Below are 20,815 nucleotides of genomic sequence, written 5' to 3'. Positions count from 1 at the left end.
TTATGACCTGAGCCAAAGTTGGACGCTCAACCAACTGAGCCACCCAGGCACCCCTCTAGGCCTCCCTTTTGACAAAACATTGATTTAGGACTTATCTCTTACTTGCTTCCAGTTCTAGAACATTTTGGTTATATGAGAAATGCAAATGTGGGCATCATTCATTCAAATTAAACCGTCATTTCCATCTAATGATGAGAAAGGATGGTTAATAGAAACCAGCCAGGATAACTATGCAGTGACAGGCAGTTAAAAGACTATTGCAGAGGAAGCTAAATTTTAAACAAGTGAATCTGTTTCATTAGAACTGCAAAGGATGGCCCCTCTACAGGCTGTTAGTAAAATATGAAGGAAGCAAGCAATTGAAATGTCAGTGAGAACTGCCAGTTCTGGGCATAATCAGCACTCAGGCCATCTTTTCTCTGACTACTCAAAGTGCGGTATATCAGAAACATGCAAAACCAAAAGTAATATAAATTATTCTTATTACAAAAGCATTTTTATGCTGTAACACAGAAAAAATGCCTGTTATCATTTTGGCATATTCTTTCTTTTTCTATGTGCGTAATAAATTTTTGCGTAAAACTATATTACATTTATGCATTTTGATCTGAAACATATATGTGAGGACATTATATTCAATCATGTAAGTATCTCAGACTGTAACTGGGTTCTGTGCTTTGGACACTAAAACTGTTTCAAGCTTTCACATATTATAAAAAAATGTCATAACAAATATACATAAAACTTAGGGCACACTCTTGACTAATTCCTCAGGGTAAACTCAAGAAACAGACTGAGTCAGTGGATGTGGATATTTTCACAGCCTCCCTGATACATTCTGTTAGGCTGTCATTCAAAATGGGAGTGGCAGGTTTTTAAAGAATTTAAATATAAATTACATGAATCATCTGCTCCTATCTTTTTTTTAATGTTTATTTATTTTGAGAGAGAGAGAGAAAGTATGAGTGGGGGAGGAGCAGAGAGAGAGGGAAAGAGACAATCCAAGCAGGTTCCGCACTGTCAGCACAGAGCTCAACACAGGCTCACAAACCGTGAGATCATGACCTGAGCTAATATCCTGGGTCGGACCTTCCACTGACTGAGCCACCCAGGAGCCCCAAATTATCTGCTCCTATCTTTTAATGCAAGACAGATGAGGTCTGAATAAGAGACTAAATTTCCTAGAAAACAAACAGCAGAATTAGACAAAGCAAATAAATCCCATAAATTAAATGACAAGTATGATTTCATAAATAATAGGCTTTACAGTCTGTAAGTTTTGTTCTCTGAGTTATTTTTAGGGTTTCTGACATTACTAAGTTTTGATCAGGCTTATAATTAAAGTCTGTATTCTGATTATAAATCACTGGTATTTAGAATGTGATCCCAGTTAACTGTGAATCTAGGATACAGTCCCTAATGGCCATAACAGTGAACTATTTCTATAAATGAACATTACCTGGAGACAGAAACTCTCTTAAGAGAGATCTGAAAAAACCAATCAAGAAATGTTTCAAGCTAAAAGTACAAGTATTGTTTAAGTTGTTCTAAATGCTATCTTGAAACTAAAATAAAAAAACAAATATATCAAACAAAAAAGGGGGGAGAGAAAATTATAGGAAAAAAAAATCTAAAACAAAAGGGAAAAAGCAGAAAGATCAAAATAAAAGGAAGAAAAGTAGAAACACTAAGGTGTATTCCATAAATTAGAAAACTGAATTTATTTTATTTAAAAAAAATTTTTTTAATGTTTATTTATTTTTTTGAGACAGAGAGAGACAGAGCATGAGTGGGGGAGGGTCAGAGAGAGAGGGAGACACAGAATCTGAAGCAGGCTCCAGGCTCCGAGCTGTCAGCACAGAGCCCGACGCGGGGCTCGAACTCACGGACCGTGAGATCATGACCTGAGCTGAAGTCGGGCGCCTAACCGACTGAACCACCCAGGCGCCCCTAGAAAACTGAATTTAAAAAGAACATTAACATGGGGCACCTGGGTGGCTCAGTCGGTTAAACGTCCAACTCTGGGATTTTGGCTCAGGTAATGATCTCAAGGTTTGTGAGATCAAGCCACACGTAGGGCTCTGCGCGGACAGTGCAGAGCCTGCTTGGGATTCTCTCTCTGCCCCTCCCACCTCTTACGTGCACTCCTATGTGCTCTCTCTCTCTCAAAATAAATAATAAACATTTAAAATAAATAAATAAAAGGAACATTAACAGAGGTAACAAACAGAAAGTGTAGTTAATGGGAGGAAGATGGAGAAACTGAGAACAAAGGTCAACGGAACAAACAGAAGGAAAGTGAATAGTCAAATATCATTGGATATTACAATATAGTGTTATAGCTCACTTCTACCTAAGCTGTTATTCAGCCTTCTCAACAAAGCAGGACATAGCTGAGACTTGGAAAACCAAGGAGAAAAGGATTCTCACAGCAGACAAACTGCCAATCACACTACAAAAGCTCCAGTATTTCTCTCATAATACAGGAGTCATCACTTACATTCATACCTTAAATAGAATGCTCAGAAGTTTGCTTATGTTTTCTCCATATTAAAAGTAAATCAGAAGCAGGGCACCTGGGTGGCTCAGTTGGTTAAGCTTCCAACTTCAGCTCAGGTCATGATCTCACAGTTTGTGAGTTTGAGCCCCGCACTGGGCTCTGTGCTGCCAGCTCAGAGCCTGGAGCTGGCTTGGGATTCTGTGTCTCCCTCTTTCTCTGCCCCTTCCCCACTCACACTCTGTCTCTCCCAAAAATAAATAAACATTAAAAAAAATTTTTTTTAAGTAAATCGGAAGCAAAGAAAGATTTCTAGAGACTGGTACTCTGATAATCCTATCACGTTTACCAGTGATAAAAGGGACACACACACACACACACCACCACCACCACCAACAACAAAAAGCTCAAGAACTTGAGAAAGCAAAGTTGTCTGAAAACATCAGAAGGGATAAACAACCCAGAGCCTCACAATTAGCCCCAAATGCATCAGACGATGACATCTCCAAGTTATGAAAAATATGTAAATTATAACCAGCGAGCTCTGTTTAAAACAAGAGTGACAGACCACATAAATGTGGTTTCCACTCTGAATGATTAAAATTAAGAAGTGGAGACAGACTTCAATACCTGAAATGTTTTACTTATGTTAAACATCTCATTTTCAAGCGAAGATAATTATAGTACAATAAAAATAATGAAACAGAACTACAGATGGTAAAGAAACTATAATTTTGAACATGAAGATAAGGAAACCATACTTTAGACCTATCTGCATAACACAAATATGGTAATTAGTGACCTAGCGTGGGCTGGTATCTCATCAATCCATATCTGATGTGCAATGATCTGGCATTCTGAATATAGTGACAAGTCACATTGGCCTGAGCATGTGTACTTTTGTGCCGTGTAAATAATAATCACTTGTGTTCCTCTAAGAAATCTGAAAGCCACCTAAAAACAAATGAAAAACCTGCCATTACCTGGATCCTTTCCACATTTCACATCATACTAAAATTTGCACTTTTTCACTAGCAGTTACAACAGGGAATTGCAGTTATTTTAGTACTCCAGCCACAATTGATATTTGGCAAAATTTTGGCATTTACTATGTGCCACGTTCCAGTTCTATGTAAATGTAGCTGACTTAACCACAGAAATTGAAAGACTCCAGAGTCATCTACAATCTGCAGTTATATCATGTATTTTCTATTTTCAGCCACTTTCTCCAGTACTAATAAAGACGGCAATGTATATTCTTTACCTGGTATCATTGTCATTAAAAAAGACATAAAATTCCTCAGGCTCCTGGGTGGCTCAATCAGGTGAGCGTCTGACTCTTGATTTTGGCTCAGGTCATGATCTCACAGTTTGTGAGTTCCAGCCCCAAGTTGGGCTCTGTGCTGACAGCATGGAGCCTGCTTGGGATCCTCTCTCTCCCTCCCTCTCTGCCCCTCCCTTGCTCATGCTCTCTCTCTCTCTCAAAATATATAAATAAACTTTAAAAAATAAGAGAAAGATAAAATTCCAACTTTCTTTTCCTTTATGTTTGAATGAAATATAATTTCATCCGTATTGTATTATCTGTCTCAGAAAAACACCATGCTAGAATTAAAAAATATGAAGAAATTTCAGCCCCAAATAGTAATATTTTGAGATACCATGTGAAAAATACATAGAAGAGTATTTAATGAAACTAGAAGTTTTACTACTGAAATTTTGGTTTACATTGCCGCTGATTTTGAAATGAGGATAAACCACGTTAACAGCTGACCAAACATACTATGTAAGACCTTCCTTTAGAATATTGATATCTGTATCTAGTGAGCCATCCAGCTTTCCAACTTTCAATGCCATGGTAACATGTAAGAAAAAGCACAGAAGACAAAGGTACCTATCAAGTCACCTTGCCCAAAAGCTTGTGTTTAAATCCAACCAAGCATTTATAGCTTTTAATTAAAACAAAAAATGTAGGACGCAAAGGAACATCATAGGGATGCAATCATCAAAATCCAGTCCATGAGAAATGCTACTGGACAAATGACCCAGTTTCTTCAGCAAAGCAATCCACAGGGTATCTCAACACTTCATCAAAACCCACAGCTTCAATCTCACCTCCCTGAAACCTGCCAGAGCTCCTTACGTGTAGTATGGCACTTTGCTCCTTGTACTGCATCGTATGTGCATCGCCCATCACAGCATTAGTATATGGAGGACAACAAAGTAGCTTACAGCAGGGCTAGAAGCTCAGCAGCCTGAGTTGAAATCCCAGCTTTACCCCCTTAGTTAACTTGTCTGTAAAATGGAGAAAATACCACCTGCTGCTCAAAGAAATTTTAAACATTCAGTGAGAAAATATATGTAAAGCACTTAGCACGATGTTTGGCATATCTCAGGCAGTTAGTAACTATCTAATGAATGAATAAGTGAAAACCATAAGCAGCAAAATTAAATTACTGTGAATGTCACTTCCTTTGATGTCACTTAATCCTACAGTATACTTAGGGAACAGTAAAATGACAAAATGGCCAACAGTAGGAAAAGACTTAGCAACAATAACTAAAAAAAAAAAAAAAAAAAAAGACTATAAATTTCTAAATAACTGAGCTGCACTCTAAGGTACTAAGGAAAAGCTTAATCATAGCAAATATCCTCTGATGAAGAATAAGCTTATTTTTTAAAGGGCTAATCTTAACCAAACCTGGTAAAAATAATCAAATTTCTTTTCTAACTAAAAGCAATCAGCATAATCATCTGCAAGCAAAATTTTTAATAACATAGGAAACATTTTTAAAAGACTTTTTTAAGGTCCATGTTCCTGTTCTGAATCTCTTCAGTTTTGTTACTTTATTCTAAAAACAAAAAACAAAAAACAAAAAACTAAACAAATTAATTCAACCAATTTGTCCATCTCAACAGTAGGTGGCATAACTGACATATTCTGAGCCAGTTCCCAGTTGTTACAAAGGGAATGATCTAGTAAAAACACAAAAAAGTTCATTACAGCATCATCCAAAATTCTGACAACATTCATTTAAAACTGTTTAAAGGTCCTAATTGGAAAATAAAATCTTTCAAATAATATGAAAGTACTTACATCTCAATTTGTCCAGCATTTTTCCACCACACATCGTTGCTAACATAGCTTTAACTGAAAATACGGTCAACTTGCCTCGGCCCTCACTGCAAAATAAATTATATTAGAACAATTGCTATCTGGACCACAAAAGCATTAATCAAATGTATCACTAAATATCAAGCAACCAGTACATTCACCCCTACCGTTATATTCTACAATTATTACCTTGAATTTTTAGAAACCTTGGATTGTTTTTCCTTTGTAGAATTAAGGCCTCATGCATGTTAGGTAAAGAGTGCTAAAACTAACCTGAATTATTTGGAAACGAGCTTTATAAACATTCTGTAAAGAATTTTCTACTGGCTATGTAGACAGAGGCCAAATGGATGAACCAGAAATAAATTTCCTATCAATTTAGCCCATTGAATCCACAACTGAGTTGTTTTTAGTATTCAAAACTGAAGCACCACCTGGTTTGAATAATTCAGAAATGTGTCCCTTCTAGCACGATAACAACAGTTTATTGTTATATAGTAAACCCACAGGGTGCACACTGCTATAAAGGTTTTATAGTACATTCATCTTTGTTCTTACTATGACAACCTTACGTTACAATGTGTTTATTCTAAGAAGCTTGATCATATCTGTCTCAGATATTCCCATACCACCACTGTGAGAAAAGTGAAGGGGAAGGGATAGTAATATTAATTCTTTTTTAGTAACTGGAGATGAAATGTCAAACATACATGAATTATCTAAAATAATGCCACACACCACCTGCAGAGACAAGACAGTGTCCGCAAGCCCCTCTGACCCAACCTGTCCACTGCTCCCTCCATCCAACTATTCCCTGGTTTCACAGCAGATGAAAACCTCACTAGCAGGTTTTTAAAGTCATCACTTGTAAACTAACAATGGGCTTTTGTGTTCATTTTATAAAGCTTGCGCTTACAAAGTTTCACAGTAAGAGGAAAATACCTCTGCAGTGATGAGAACTATTATCACCTTGGTTTTGAAAAGCAAGTGCTTATGGTCCTAACAGGGTGCCTTCCATTTTCCAAAACTTTTATACAGTAAGATCGCACTTGAAAAAAAGGCAAATGGTTTATAAGCCAGAAAGTTCTCAGTGAAAAGATCTCCAGGAAATACTAATGCTTGTTACAGTATGACTTTCGACTATTACATCTCTGTAAGTTTATTCATAAGATAAAACCAGAATCCCTGTAATTAGCTAAAATTAGGATGGGGTTTTTATTTTTTTAAGTTTTTTTACTTATTGAGAGAGAGAGAGAGAGAGAGAAAATGAGTAAGCGGGGGAGGGGCAGAGAGAGGGAGAGAGAGAATCCTAAGCACACTCCACACTGTCAGCACACGGAGCCCAATGCAGGGCTCGATCTCACTAACCATGAGATCACAACCTGAGCCAAAACCAAGAGTTCGACACTTAACTGACTGAGCCACCCAGGCTTCCCTGGGATGGGGTTTTTAAAATAAAAGTTCTCCAGAAATACAGGCACCGCTCCACATCTTATATGGCACCTGGCAATATAAGGAATATGCCTGTGTCAAACACTCCCTGCACTGTACAAACCACACGAGTAGCTACAAAGAACATCAGCTACTAAGAGGAATGGATTTCTAAAACCAATACAGAACTTCTACAGTGGACATTTCTTTTTGGTCACCAACCATCTAAATGCCAAGTCTACCTTTAAGCATGCCTTATATTATGAGACAAATACGTGTCCTACGACCCAAGTGTGAAGAAAGAAACAAAGAAAACCTCACCCACTTGCTTTCCCATCTTTCTTCAAAACTAAGACATGGCCACATGCCACAAGCTCTGCCAGTAAGACGCACCCACTCTAGACCAAATAGAAAAGCATTAGCTTGCAGAAGGAGGAACTCCAAAGATCCCACCAGCAAGCATGGCTGCACTAGCAGTTACCTCCAGCTTCCTGAGTGGGCAGAGACACAGACACTTGTGGCAGGCCCACGGCCCAGCGTCAGTGGTATGTGGGGTGCAAGCAACGATATCAGTGCCCCAGAGAGGTGGCAGTGGTGTCTTCATTAGAGCGCTTTTGTGACAATTTTGAGATCTGTTCTTGGTGGTGTGGTCATCAGGCCCACTTTCCCAGCCTTCTTAGAGAGTCTGTGGGTCACACATACCCTTTTAATAAATTAGCCAGAGACAGTTTCTTTTTTTTTTAAAGTTTATTCATTGAGAGACAGACAGACGGCAAGTGGAGGACAGGCAGAGAGAGAAAGGGACAGAGGATCCGAAGAGGGCTCCATGCTGACAGCAGAGAGCACAATGCAGGGCTTGAACTGACGAACCGTGAGATCATGACCTGAACTGAAGTCGGACGCTCAACCAACTGAGCCACCCAGGTGCCCCCAGAGATGGTTTCTATTGCTTACAACTAAGAACTCCACTGGATGCAGTTTGTATCCTGAAGTGAAGTGGCCCAGAAAGATGAAGCAACAAAAGAAAACATTCCTGAAGTCCAGAGTGGGAGCAGGCATGCCTGATGGCCAGTGAGCAAGAATGAAGCGGCAGGGCTCATCAACAGTAGACGGAGCCTCGCTACACAGCTAATGACATTTTTTAAGGTAAACTTGCTCAAACCGTTGTTTGCAGATTCAGATTTCATGAAGTGAGAGTATCCAGGGGAAAGTAAAAATTAATCTTAGAAGAGATTTCCATAAAAATCAGGATACTGATTACCTGTGGGAGAAGGGAAGGGGAGACACAAAAGGACCACACGAAAGGCTTTCCAGGTGCTGACAGTCCTCGACTCCTTGGCCTCCATAGTACCTACATGGGACATCTGCTTTACAATGATTCATTGCACTGTACTCTGTTTTAGGTATCCTTCTGCAGGCATTTTCTAATTCTCAGTATAAACTGTTTAAAATAAATGAATCCTGGGAAAGCGACAGTTACCTTTACTGGACAAGGCTAATGGTTTAAGGCAGAAAATGATGAAGGGAAACCTAGAAGTTAAAAGACACTTAAAATATATAAACTGTATGCATAAAATTTTTCATAATGAAATGCATAAAAAGAATAAAAATGTTAAAAATACCAAGACCCAGGCCCTATTCTTAATTTTTAAGTTTATTTATTTCTGAGACAGAGAGAGACAGAGCATGAGCAGGGGAGGGGCAGAGAGAGAGGGAGACACAGAGTCCAAAGCAGGCTCCAGGCTCTGAGGTGTCAGCACAGAGCCTGACGCGGGGCTCAAATCCACAAATCGCGAGACCATGACCTGAGCCAAAGTCGGTCGCTCAACCGACTGAGCCACCCAGGCCCTATTCTTAAATGCCCATTAATAAAAGACTGGCTATTTATGCTATCATAAAAAAGAATAAAAAAGAATATGTGAAAGATAAAGAGTTATATCCAGGATAGATTACTAAGTTAAAAAAAAAAAAAAAAAAAAAAAGCAAAGCATGGAAGAAAATAATTGCTAGAATGCTATGTAGCATTCTGTGAAAGGATATTGAAAAAATAACAATGGTTGCGTCCAGGGTGGAAAGAAGGCAGCCAAAGAAAAGCATGAGTGTATGGGCACTTTTCACTTTGTAAGTATTAAACATGCTTATATTAGAAAAGACAGTTCTCAAGTCAATAATCTTAAGACACTAGAAAAAGAACAGCAAATTAAACCCAAAACAAGCAAAAGAAAAAAAATATGGATAAGAGAAGGAATCAGTGAAATTAAAAAACAGAAAAATAGAGAAAAATGAATAAAACCAAAAGCTGGTTCTTTGAATAAATCAGTAATATTGACAAACCTCTAGCCAGTCTAAGAAAAAAAGAAAGATATTGGTAATACCAATATCAAGAATGAAAGAAGGGTTATCAACTAAGGCTTCTATAAACATGATAGAAATAAGAAAATATAAAGACATTGTGTCCATAAATTCAACAACTTAAATGAACCAGACAGACACAAACCACTCCTCGAAGAACACCAAGTATAAAAGCTCATGCTGAGGAAACAGATAACCTCAATAGGCCCGTATCTATCACAGAAACTAAATCTGTATTTTTAAGCTTTCCAAATAAGAAAGCTCCTCATGCAGAGAGCTATACTGGTGAATTCTAAACATTTAAGGAAGAAATAATTGCATTTCTACGCTCTTTGAGGGAACAAAAAAGGAGTAAACGCTTCCCAATTCTTTTATGAGATCAGTACTATTTTGATACCAAAAACACAATAATCTATTACAACAAAAGAAAACAAATCAGCATCCCTCATGAATGTGGACACAAAAATCCAGATGCCAAAACCCTACCCTGTTCTTGATATTTTTAAAAAGTTTTTCGTGTTATTTTAATATGCATCCTGAGCTGAAAACTACCAACACAGAACTTTGAAGGCAATACTAAGACTTCAGCTTTTATTCTGCAGGTAATGATAAAATCAAAGGACATAATGAAAGATTAAAGAGAATTAATCATATTGTGATTGTATAACTCTTTCTGGCTCCAAATCTCATGTTCTTCCTTCAAAGAGGAAAAAGGATATCTATTCCTGATGCAAAGAAGAAACTGATGCCATTTATGCAAACAGAAGAGTGCGGCAGAGCCCGGCATGCTGACAAGAGAGCCAGGTCAAACTCAACTCTGTTACTCAAGAAAGATTTAACGTACAGTACCCATCAATGAATGCCATATGGCAGGTCTTAATGGGTACTATGACACCTTTACTTCTAAAAATTATCATAAGAGCACTTAACACTTTTTTCTTAAAAATCTTCAGAATGCTTTAGAAGCTAATATTTAAAATACTAATATTTAAAATACTTCGTATCCCTTATTCAAATATTCTTTAATCAGCTTTAATGCAGATATTAGTTCCAAATTCAGAAAGTCTTATATTCAAATACAGGATAACAACATCCTTCTCAACTGACTTAGATCAGCACTTGTATCCTTTTCCACTCGTTATTTTTTATAATTTTTTTATGTTTATTTATTTTTGAGAGAGGGAGAGACACAGCGTGAGCAGGGGAGGGGCAGAGAGAGAGGGAGACACAGAATCCAAAGCAGGCTCCAGGCTCTGAGCTGTCAGCACAGAGCCCGACATGGAGCACAAACCCATGAACCCCAAGATCATGACATGAGCCGAAGATGGACACTTACCCGACTGAGCCACCCCTCCACTCATTAAGATTATTACTAATCTCAATGACTGACCTCTGATCAGACGTATTAACAGGACAGTGCGTGTGTCACCCCTCAACTATTATCAGTAACGTGTGGTCCCTTAATTCGTCATCTCTCAGATCTACTTTCCAACCATTTTCCTATTTGTACAGCCACACAGCAATATCCACACATAATCTCCCACCCATCGCACCGTGAATCTTCTCCCCTTTCTGCCTGCATGCCCTTTTGGGGTGTGCTAATATGTGTGCGCGTAACATTGCATGCTTTATTGAGGGTGAGGGGAAATCCACGTACGTGTCAATGTGTAACTCAAGAGGATAGGGGCGCCTGGGTGGCGCAGTCGGTTAAGCGTCCGACTTCAGCCAGGTCACGATCTCGCGGTCCGGGAGTTCGAGCCCCGCGTCAGGCTCTGGGCTGAGGGCTCAGAGCCTGGAGCCTGTTTCCGATTCTGTGTCTCCCTCTCTCTCTGCCCCTCCCCCGTTCATGCTCTGTCTCTCTCTGTCCCAAAAATAAATAAACGTTCAAAAAAAAAAAAAAATTAAAAAAAAAAAAAGAGGATAAAGGGAACGTATAAGCAAGGTGGGGGTGTTTTAAGTAAGGAGAAAGGAGAGGTATCTGAGATTAAGGATGATGAGGACCTACAGACAGAGAGATTTAGGAATGACGCTTACTGAACATGTTTAAGAATCTGTTTATAAATATGTAATTGTGTATCCTGAAAATGGGGCAGTGGGTTCAGGTCTGAATTATGAACTAACCTTCCCACTTACAATGCTTACAGTTTTAGGCTCACAGTTTCAACCATCAAAAGGTTTATTCGCCTTTCAAAAGTAAATACTGATATAAACAAATTAAGAAATGGTGTATTTAAGGATACTTTAAATACTTACTAAAGATACTGATGTAAAATCTAAGTATAATTTAGCATACAGAAATAATCACTTAATAAAATTAGTGAAAGGGTATACTCAGAATTCTTGCTGAAATCACGTTATTTACATTTTTCTCTTCAAACAGAAAGAATCTTAGCTCCCCCACTTCTCAACTGTTTGCTTAGTAGGCCAAACGTCAGCATTTACTCCTTTGCTCTGAATGCTTTTCTTGGCACTGGGTTCCTCAGTTTACTTTAAGCCTAACTAAAACTTCCTGCAGCTGCCCCCAAACAAAGCAAAGGGAAAGTGTCACTGTCACTGTGTTCTCTAGTGTTGCCTTAGCGCCCCTGCATTCTTGCCTAGAATTAGAGGCAGCAGAGAGGAGCTGCAGCCACTTAGCAGCCTAACACCCTGTGATTATGTCCTTTATCTAATTGATTCTTTCTTCTTGGAAAAACTCAGTCTCAATCCTTCCCAGCAGACACCTGAATTTAATCTGTATACAAGTCAAGTTACATTTAAAACTCAAGGGTTAGCTGCCCTTGGTCGTGGCACACACAACCTCCCCGACACCTATGTTCTCAGTCCTTCCGAGGTAAAATCCAAGTTCATCCCAGAATCCGTTGTCTTCGAATAGGATTCGGTTTTATCACAAAAAAAAAATGTGGTTCAACTGAAAATCTGACCTATGACAGCTTCAGAGTTAGTAGGTGAATACTTAATAAGTAACAGTAGGGGTGCCTGGGTGGCTCAGTCAGTTGAGCGTCCGACTTTGGCTCAGGTCATGATCTCACCCTTGAGTTCAAGCCCCACGTTGGGCTCTGTGCTGACAGGTCGGAGCCTGGAGCCTGCTTCGGATTCTGTGTCTCCCTCTCTCTCTCTGCCCCTCCCCTGCTCACGCTCTGTCTCTCTCTCTCTCTCAAAAATAAATAAATGTGAAAAAATTATTTAAAAAAAACAAGTAACAGTAAATATTAACCCCTGCATAAAGATACTAAAATGAAAGGGCAAACAGGTAGTGTTTGTTGAGGATGATGGGAGTAAGGAAACTTGTTATTTTAACCCCACCCAGAGTCTCTCCAGGGAGCACCCTCCCTCAGTAAGAAACATCATGCCTCTCTTTCTCAGACTTCCCTGCATGATTCACTGCTACAGACCTATCATTTTATGGTCTGACAATAAACCATGCACATGACTTCTAAAAAGAGTTCTTATTATCCAATACTGAGAAAACACCACGATGAGCTCTGTGCCAAGCTAAGCAGACAGTGAGTCACCCTGAATAAACACTGCTATGTTTTAACATGCAGGCACCTTCAGAAGCCTCGCCGTCCTCACCTGTGCCCTTTCGCTGGGAGCCTGCTCATTTCAGTTCAGCAAAGTCTCAACTTCTACTTATTTTTAAAAAAATATTTAAACTAACCTAATCTGGATGGTGTTTATAGCTTTGCGCTAAGAAGAACTTGCTATGCAAATTAATACTTCTGAAAACAAGACTACAGGGGGCATTTTTTACTTAAGAAACAAGCTGTTTCTACATCTTTAACAAACAATTGTGGCTGCTGCCAACCATAAATTAGTACTTCTCACATAAAAATAGACTTCTACTTTACAAACACTGCTACTAGTCCAATTACCACATGCAGCTAAAAGTAAAAGAACATTTCTTGTTGATTTTCAAAAACTCATATTTTTCCAATTAATCTTAATTTACAAAACTTCACAGTGAATGGATTATGCAATAATCACCTGCAAATCAAGAATCCATTTGGCAAATGTCAAATGGCTTAATCAAGTAAAATCAACTTAGAATATTATTCAGTTTTATCACAATCAGAATGCCTGCTAATTTTCATTTCAACCTTACAAATATTTATTAAGAATTCAGCATTGTGTTTATCAAGTAATCAAAGAAGTATAAGGTAGAATCTCTGCTCTCAAGGGCTTTCAACCTTATTTGTACACTTACGAAGCAGTTTAGAGCATTGTATAACTTAAGGTCAAAATAATAACACAGACAAATACCATAGGTCATCAAAGGGATAAAAGTGGGGTTGGTGGTAAAAAGGAAGGCTACAGAGTATATAAAAACTTGAGCGAGGTGGGGTAGGGGTTGGGGTAAGTATGCTTGGAGAGAAATGGGAGTATATCATATTAGAAAAATTGAGAAGTGCCTCAAGTAGTTTACTTAGAGCTTGGTATGTACAGGGAATCAAGGACTAATACCATTAGAAGTGAGGAGTACGAATCTCATTCAAAAACCACAGGGAGTTTTGGAAGGTTCTTGAGGTGAAAAAGATGTCTTAATCAGATTAATTTGGAGGCACCGAATGGACTAGAGATCTCTCTGTTACTACCTCTCTCCTCACTTTCAGAGAAACAAAGGCAAGGAAAAAGTAACACACTCAGAAGAAGCATGCCCTTTCTTGCCTTTTCTTAAAAACAAAAACAAAAAATAGGGGCACCTGGGTGGCTCAGTTGGTTAAGCATCCAACTTTGGCTCAGGTTATGATCTCACAGTTTGTGGGTTCTAGCCCCACATCAGGCTCACTGCTGTCAGCATGCAGAGCCTGCTTCAGATCCTCTGCCCCTCTCTCTCACTCTGCTCCTCCCCTGCTCATGCTCTCTCTCTCTCTCTCTCTCTCAAGAATAAATAAACATTTAGGGGGCCCCTGGGGGGCTCAGTCAGTTAACCGGTTAATTGTCCAATTTCGGCTCAGGTCATGATCTCACGGTTCTTGAGTTCAAGCCCCACATCGGGCTCTGTGCTGACAGCTCAGAGCCTGGAGCCTGCTTCAGATTCTGTGTCGCCCTCTCTCTCTGCCCCTTCCCCGCTCGTGCTCTCTCTCTCTCTCTCTCAAAAATAAACAAATATTTTTAAAAATTTTTTAATAATAAACATTTAAAAAAACAACAATACAAAAATAAACACATAAAAAGGAAACAGTAAGATAAGGCCAAAATAATTAGCAAAAAAATTGTTTTTCTGAAATATTAGCTAATGGTCAAACCCTTTTCAGATCTGCATATACTGGAATCAAGAAGATTCTTTGAAAATTAACATGAATGCATGACTTCTCTTGAAAGAAAAGCTACAAAATAATAAGTGATGGGAAGAGTAAGTGAACTTCAAGTTCACTCATTTCTGCTCCCTGAATAATCCTGGCACCAAGTACTCAGACTGTGACTCAGTGAATCAGTTCTGGTGACACCACATCAAGACACCCACCAGGCAGCGTGGGGGACGCAGGGCAGGCAGGTGGGCTGTCCTCCTCCTGGTCCACCAGAGCAGCTGTTTCTCTCCATTTCACACAAGGTTTCCGCTGAGGATTTCACCTTTTTAAAACACCCCAAATCCCTACCTCATTCTCCACCAACCCCCGGAAATTTCCTAAAGGAGTTATGCTCACATCCTTGCAAGAGTTAAATGTGCTGCTTCTGTGAACCTCAAACTCTTCCCACTCAGTCCTAGTTCTCTTTCACTTGTATTTGGCTGTATTTTTTCTTGCCATCCTGAATCCATCTGACAACAAGCAGAGATAACAGTAAATACTGTACATAAATATATCAAGTATTTATGCCTCCCAGGATATGATAGTTTTGCTTAAAAATCACAAATGAGGAAGACTGTAACCTAATGTTATCTTTTTCAGCAACGTCCATTCCATAATACGCTAGCTGGGCATATTCAAAATTTAAGGAATACGACTGCTTTATTTAGAATGAAAGAGTTTGTTTTTGCTTTGTTTTTTTATATTGTTTTGTTTTTAGCATTCAGTATTAAGAGGAAACCATGGAAACTTTTAAATATGTCCAAATTGTCAGAGCAAGACTTTAAAACAGTTCTTAGCCATATTTCCAAACTACACAGCAACTTTTTCCATATTTACCCATCAAAATTAGATACATAAAACTCATTACACTAAAGAAATCTTTAGATTGTTCAAAGTAGCAAGAGTGTTTTATACTGCTCTTTTAGATGGTAAACAATAACTCTGACCTTTCATTAATATGTTCAATACTGATGTATTTTGAAGATTTTATCCAAACCTAGTTTCATTAGATGTATGATTTTTTTATAGGTTTGTTCCATTTAAGGTGTAATTTCATTCCATTCTAAGCAGTAGTATTTCTTGGAGCAAAGCTGAGGGAAAATGGTACTGCAACACATTAGAATGTAGGCACTGGAATATTTACATATGAAATAATGATACTTGAGATCTGCTTCAAAGAAGGCATGAAAAGAGGGAGGGTGGAGGTGAAGATCCTGAGGATACAGATGAGGTAAGTTTGGGGATGTGCTGGTAATTACTGAAGCTGAGTGATAGATAGCTTGAGATTTATTATAATATTCTATGTTTGTAAATATTTGAAATTTTTCATTAAAAACATTTGAAGAGAAAGATATCCTATGAGAAGTAAATGGAGAGAACATATGTGCAACACATATAACCAAGAAAAAACTGTCGAGAGTCTCTGAAGAGCCCCTATAATCAGTAAAAAAAGAAAAAACAACACGCTAGAACGACAGGCAAAAGACACGAAGAGGCATTTCACAGAAGTAATATATTTGGTTAAGAAACCCATGAAGACCTGCTTGATAATCAAGAAAATGCAAATCAAGACAATGAGGTATCACTTAGCAAAAACTAAAAAGTCTGACAATTCTAAAACTTTCAGAAAGAATGTGGATTGAAAGGATCTCTTATGCACTGGTATAATTTGTTAAAATAATTTGATACTATCCTCTAAAGCTGAATTTCATGTACCGCACCTCCCCCCCACCCCGAATTGGCAATTCCATTCCTCAGTTTAGGACCAAGAGAGCAGTCTAGAACACTTGTACGCATGAGCCAGGACGCTCCAGGCAGTGCTGTTTCCCGCAGCAAGAGCCTGGAGAAAACGACAGGTACAGTATTACAACAGAACGTTGTGCAACAGCGAGAATAACTGAACTATGGCTACATGCAACATGAATGAAGTGTTACAATATATTACTGAATGGGGCACCTGGGAGTGCCTAGGGGCTCAGTCGGTTAGGCAGCCAACTTCGGCTCACATCATGATCTTGCAGTCCGTGAGTTCGAGCCCCGCGTCAGTCTCTGTGCTGAAGGCTCAGAGCCTGGAACCTGCTGCCGATTCTGTGTCTCCCTCTCTCTGGCCCTCCCCCATTCATGCTCTGTCTCTCTCTGTCTCAAAAATAAAAAAAGTTAAAAAAAAAAAAACAAAACATGAAATGAATGAAAAAAGTAAATGAGGTAATAGTACAGACAGCCAGACAGCATGAATTTCTTTTTTACAATTAGTAAAAATAATTAAAATTAAACAACACTGTGTTTATGCCTATATACGTAGGGAAAAAACTGTTAAGAAGAACACAGTAATGCAAAATCAGAATCGGATTCACTTTAGTTATGTGCAGGTCAGTGGGATGGGACAGGACAGATAAACCTAAGTTATTGCTAATGTTCAAGTTCCTGGGTTAGATAGTAGGGCTCATGATGTTTATTACCTCTAAGAACGAATGAGGGGAGAAAGCACGTGTAAAAAGATCAGTTAGAAGCCACGGAAGCAGTCCAGGCAGAAGATGACGGTGGCAGGCTGGGTGGTAGTAGGGCCAGAGAGATGCACACAGATCTGAGCGAGTCAAGATGTAGAAATGGGGGCACCTGGGTGGCTCAGTCGGTTGAGCATTCGACTTCAGCTCAGGTCATGATCTCACGGTTCGTGGGTTCGAGCCCCACATCGGGCTCCGTCTGAACACTTGCTCAGAGCCTGGAGCCTGCTTTGGATTCTGTGTCTCGTTCTCTCTCTCCCTCTCCCCTGCTCATGCTCTGTCTCACCCTGTCTCTCAAAAATCAATAAATGTAAAATTAAAAAAAAATTTTTTTTTTAAACAGATGTAGAAATGACAGGCCTTGGTAACTGGCATGGAAATGGGAGTGGAGAAGAAGGAAGGGTGTAAGTGATTCTCAGGTTTCAGATTTAAGGAGCTGGGTGGAGAACGGGGCTGTTTAACAAGAAAGGGAGCCACAAGTTTATGATGCTCAGTGAGCAGTTTCGGGTTGACACGTAGCCATCTCCTTCATAGCTAGTCCAACCACACCCCCCACCACTGTGAGGCATCATGTAATGAGGGGAAGAATTTAACCACTCTACTCCAGAGACACAAATCCTGATCTGTTTGAGCTAAAAAGCATCACATCTACACATGCATGGCCCAAATGCACATTTCTGGAGGGAGGCTCATATACTTTTGTTTGGTGTTGAAAGAAACCAGCTCTCTCCCGCTACCTAGACTTGAAACAGGAAGCATATAGTAGCTGACAGCAGGTATTTTTTGATGTAGCAAAAGGATGAAGCTGATACAAGAGGAGGGCAAAACCACAACCACTAGGAAGAGAAAAATGAAAGCGAGAGCTCTGATGCAAGAAGACAGAGGGCTGGCCTGCCTCTGGGCCTCTGGGCTCCTTGGTGATGTGAGCCTATTCGCCCACTGCTACAAAAGCACACGCGTCAGTGGGCTTCCTACTGCTTACAACTAAAGACGCCGACCTAACACAGACTTTGGTGATGGAAAGGGAGTTTGCAAATCACGAGCCCTAAATAATGGAATTGGCTCAACTGAAGAAGAGTAAGGAAGAGTTCTTGTCCCTCAGCATCGCCTGCTGTACCTTCAGACCAGACCAGATGACTACCACCAATATTATTATACTAAAGACCTGATAAGGAAAAAAATGAGGCTACCCAAGTGTTTTGGCTACTCCTCATAGCTTTTACTAATGTCCTACACACAGATGTTTACAACATTGTTCTCTGTTTTAGTTGTCAAATATAAGATATTGTAAATCCTCAGCAGAAAAAGAAAATAATTCCTAATAAGATACACACTTGAGGAACAAAGTCTGGATCCTATTTGTTTCTTACTATTGTTTTACAGCCTTACAATGTATTTTAATTGTAACAAAACACGGCTGGCCAAAATTTGACTGTAAATTCAGAGGTAAGGGAATTTAAGAATAATCAAATTAGTGCTTCAAATTTTAACTTAGGAATTATAAAATATGAAATCCTGAAAATATTAATTAAAATAAAGAACTAGAGGAGTGCCGGGGGGCTCAGTGGGTTAAGCATCCATCTCTTGATCTCAGCTCAGGTCTTGATCTCAGGGTCGGGAGATCAAGCTTCACGTTGGGCTCCACGCTGAGTGTGAAGCGTACTTAAAAAAATAAAAAACTACATACTCTACATATCAAAGGCACTCTCCAGCCTAAGTAATAAAGAGGCCAATCAATACAGAGACTAATATTTGAAATATTTCACAAAATGCTACGATTTTCAAAAATAAAATTCCAATAACCAGATCCTTTCATTTTTCCAGTATGTGAAAGCCAATCTCAAATTACTAGAGAGTGCAACAAGATGTTACCATATATACATATACATACATATGTACGTTACGTACGTACATATGTATACATATGTATACACAGGCGCACACGCATGCACGCGCACACACACACTCAAGATTTCAAGGTTAGCAGGGATATAAGGATTTATTGATGCCTATGGCCAAAGTTTTAAATAGGATATGATGTGAGAATTACCAAATTCACCACTGTCATACTACAGTCCTTCCTCTTCTTAACTTACTCATCTTTTTTTGTTTTTCCTAGTTCTCTGTAGCATGCCCTTCTATGGATTGTCTTCATATGATTTACTGTTTGCTTACTGTTTTCCGTTGTCTCCCTCTGGATGTGTCTAGCCATATCTGAATATGTCCCAGAACCTCTGCACCTTCTGCTCCTAAGTTGGGTATTCCTGTTCTCTCTCTTGCTATCTCTTTGCTCTGCCTTCTTCCTTCCTTAGCCATAGTACTTAACTTATTTGATATGGTTATAGAATCAAAGTTTATATAATTTCTGCTTTGTCATTCTTTAAAAGTAAGATGACTTTTATTCCTGATTTTGTATAAAAAAAATTGTTTCTTGAATTAATTTGTATTGTGCAACCCTGAACTGATTTACTCACTGAGTTAGTGTCATGATAAGTGCTGCCTATTCACCACAGAATAACATTTTTACTAAGGTCTTTGTATCCAAAGAGTCATTCCTTGGACAATATAAGATTAACCTTATGGATTCACTAATCTAATTACTAAAAAAATGGCATTCAAATTCTGGGACTTATGTCTCCTGTGTACTCTTGTTTTAAAAATTCAAATTTCCTAAAATAATTTTCTATTAAATGGACACAATATTTAATTTGATAACATCTTATAAAAATGTTATAAATTTAGTGAATGCCTATGTTGTGACTTGACTTTGTCACCTGCAGAGTTTTATCAAGGCACAGAATCTTCAATATTATGAAGTATAATAAATAAAAGCATTTTACAAATGTATAAACTCAAAGTAGGTCTACAGGGAGAAAAAAATGAAGCAGAAAAAATTAACCCATCCAAAGTGGACGGTTGTCAGTATAGCAGAAATCAAAAATCTAAAGTCTTGGTTCCCGGAATATAAACATTAAATTCTATGCTTCCATCATTTATGATTTCTTTTTTGCTTTTTATAATACCAACTTAATTCTCTATGAATACAAATATAGCAAATTATTTGTTTTAATTTGTAGTACATTTAAATAGTTTTCTTCTAGTGTTATAAGGTGTATAAGATAATGTTCTGCACTGAAAAAAATTAAAACAGCATCCTAAACATAAAGAGAAGAAAACAAGACTAGAGTCAAGGGGCATTTACTATTCCAGAGTAAAGAAAGGTTAGCTTCAAGGTCAAATAGAAAGCCTCATAATCAAATTCACAACTTAGCTATACTTCTCTGGATAGAGAACAGCTATACTAAGGTACTTACAATTTTACCAAACACTATGTCTCAGTGTCGTGATTCTCCATAATGTTATGGAGTTTAATATGTGATAGTAAGTCACTCTGGCATTTAACCAGTCTTTAGAAGGAACTCATATGGAGTAACTTCCCTTTTAACTGTGATTCCAAGTTGACAACTCAGCAAGACACTCTGGAAGAAGGATGACTAAGAGACAAACATTCTTAAAATGAAGTAAACATTGGGGCGCCTGGGTGGCGCAGTCGGTTAAGCGTCCGACTTCAGCCAGGTCACGATCTCGCGGTCCGTGAGTTCGAGCCCCGCGTCGGGCTCTGGGCTGA

At 38.7% G+C, this 20,815-nt stretch overlaps 1 protein-coding gene across 28 annotated transcripts in view; it reads right to left on the bottom strand.

Moving 5' to 3' along the window:
- The window catches only part of DTNB (dystrobrevin beta), a 242,724-nt gene that overhangs the window by 178,695 nt on the left and 43,214 nt on the right, over nt 1–20,815 (bottom strand). For all 28 annotated transcript variants that reach the window (XR_006703731.1, XR_006703732.1, XR_006703733.1 and 25 more), the window contains one exon: nt 5,595–5,680. Coding sequence is in view for 21 of the 28 variants with exons in the window: in XM_045447519.1 (XP_045303475.1) it covers nt 5,595–5,680 (86 nt within the window). In the remaining 7 variants the exon portion in view is untranslated. The remainder of the gene's footprint in view (nt 1–5,594; nt 5,681–20,815) is intronic.

This window comes from Leopardus geoffroyi, chromosome A3 (assembly GCF_018350155.1).
Source record: "Leopardus geoffroyi isolate Oge1 chromosome A3, O.geoffroyi_Oge1_pat1.0, whole genome shotgun sequence".
NCBI lineage: Eukaryota > Metazoa > Chordata > Mammalia > Carnivora > Felidae > Leopardus > Leopardus geoffroyi.
The sequence above is the reverse complement of the archived record's forward strand: the minus strand, read 5'-3'. Positions and strand labels throughout refer to the sequence as shown.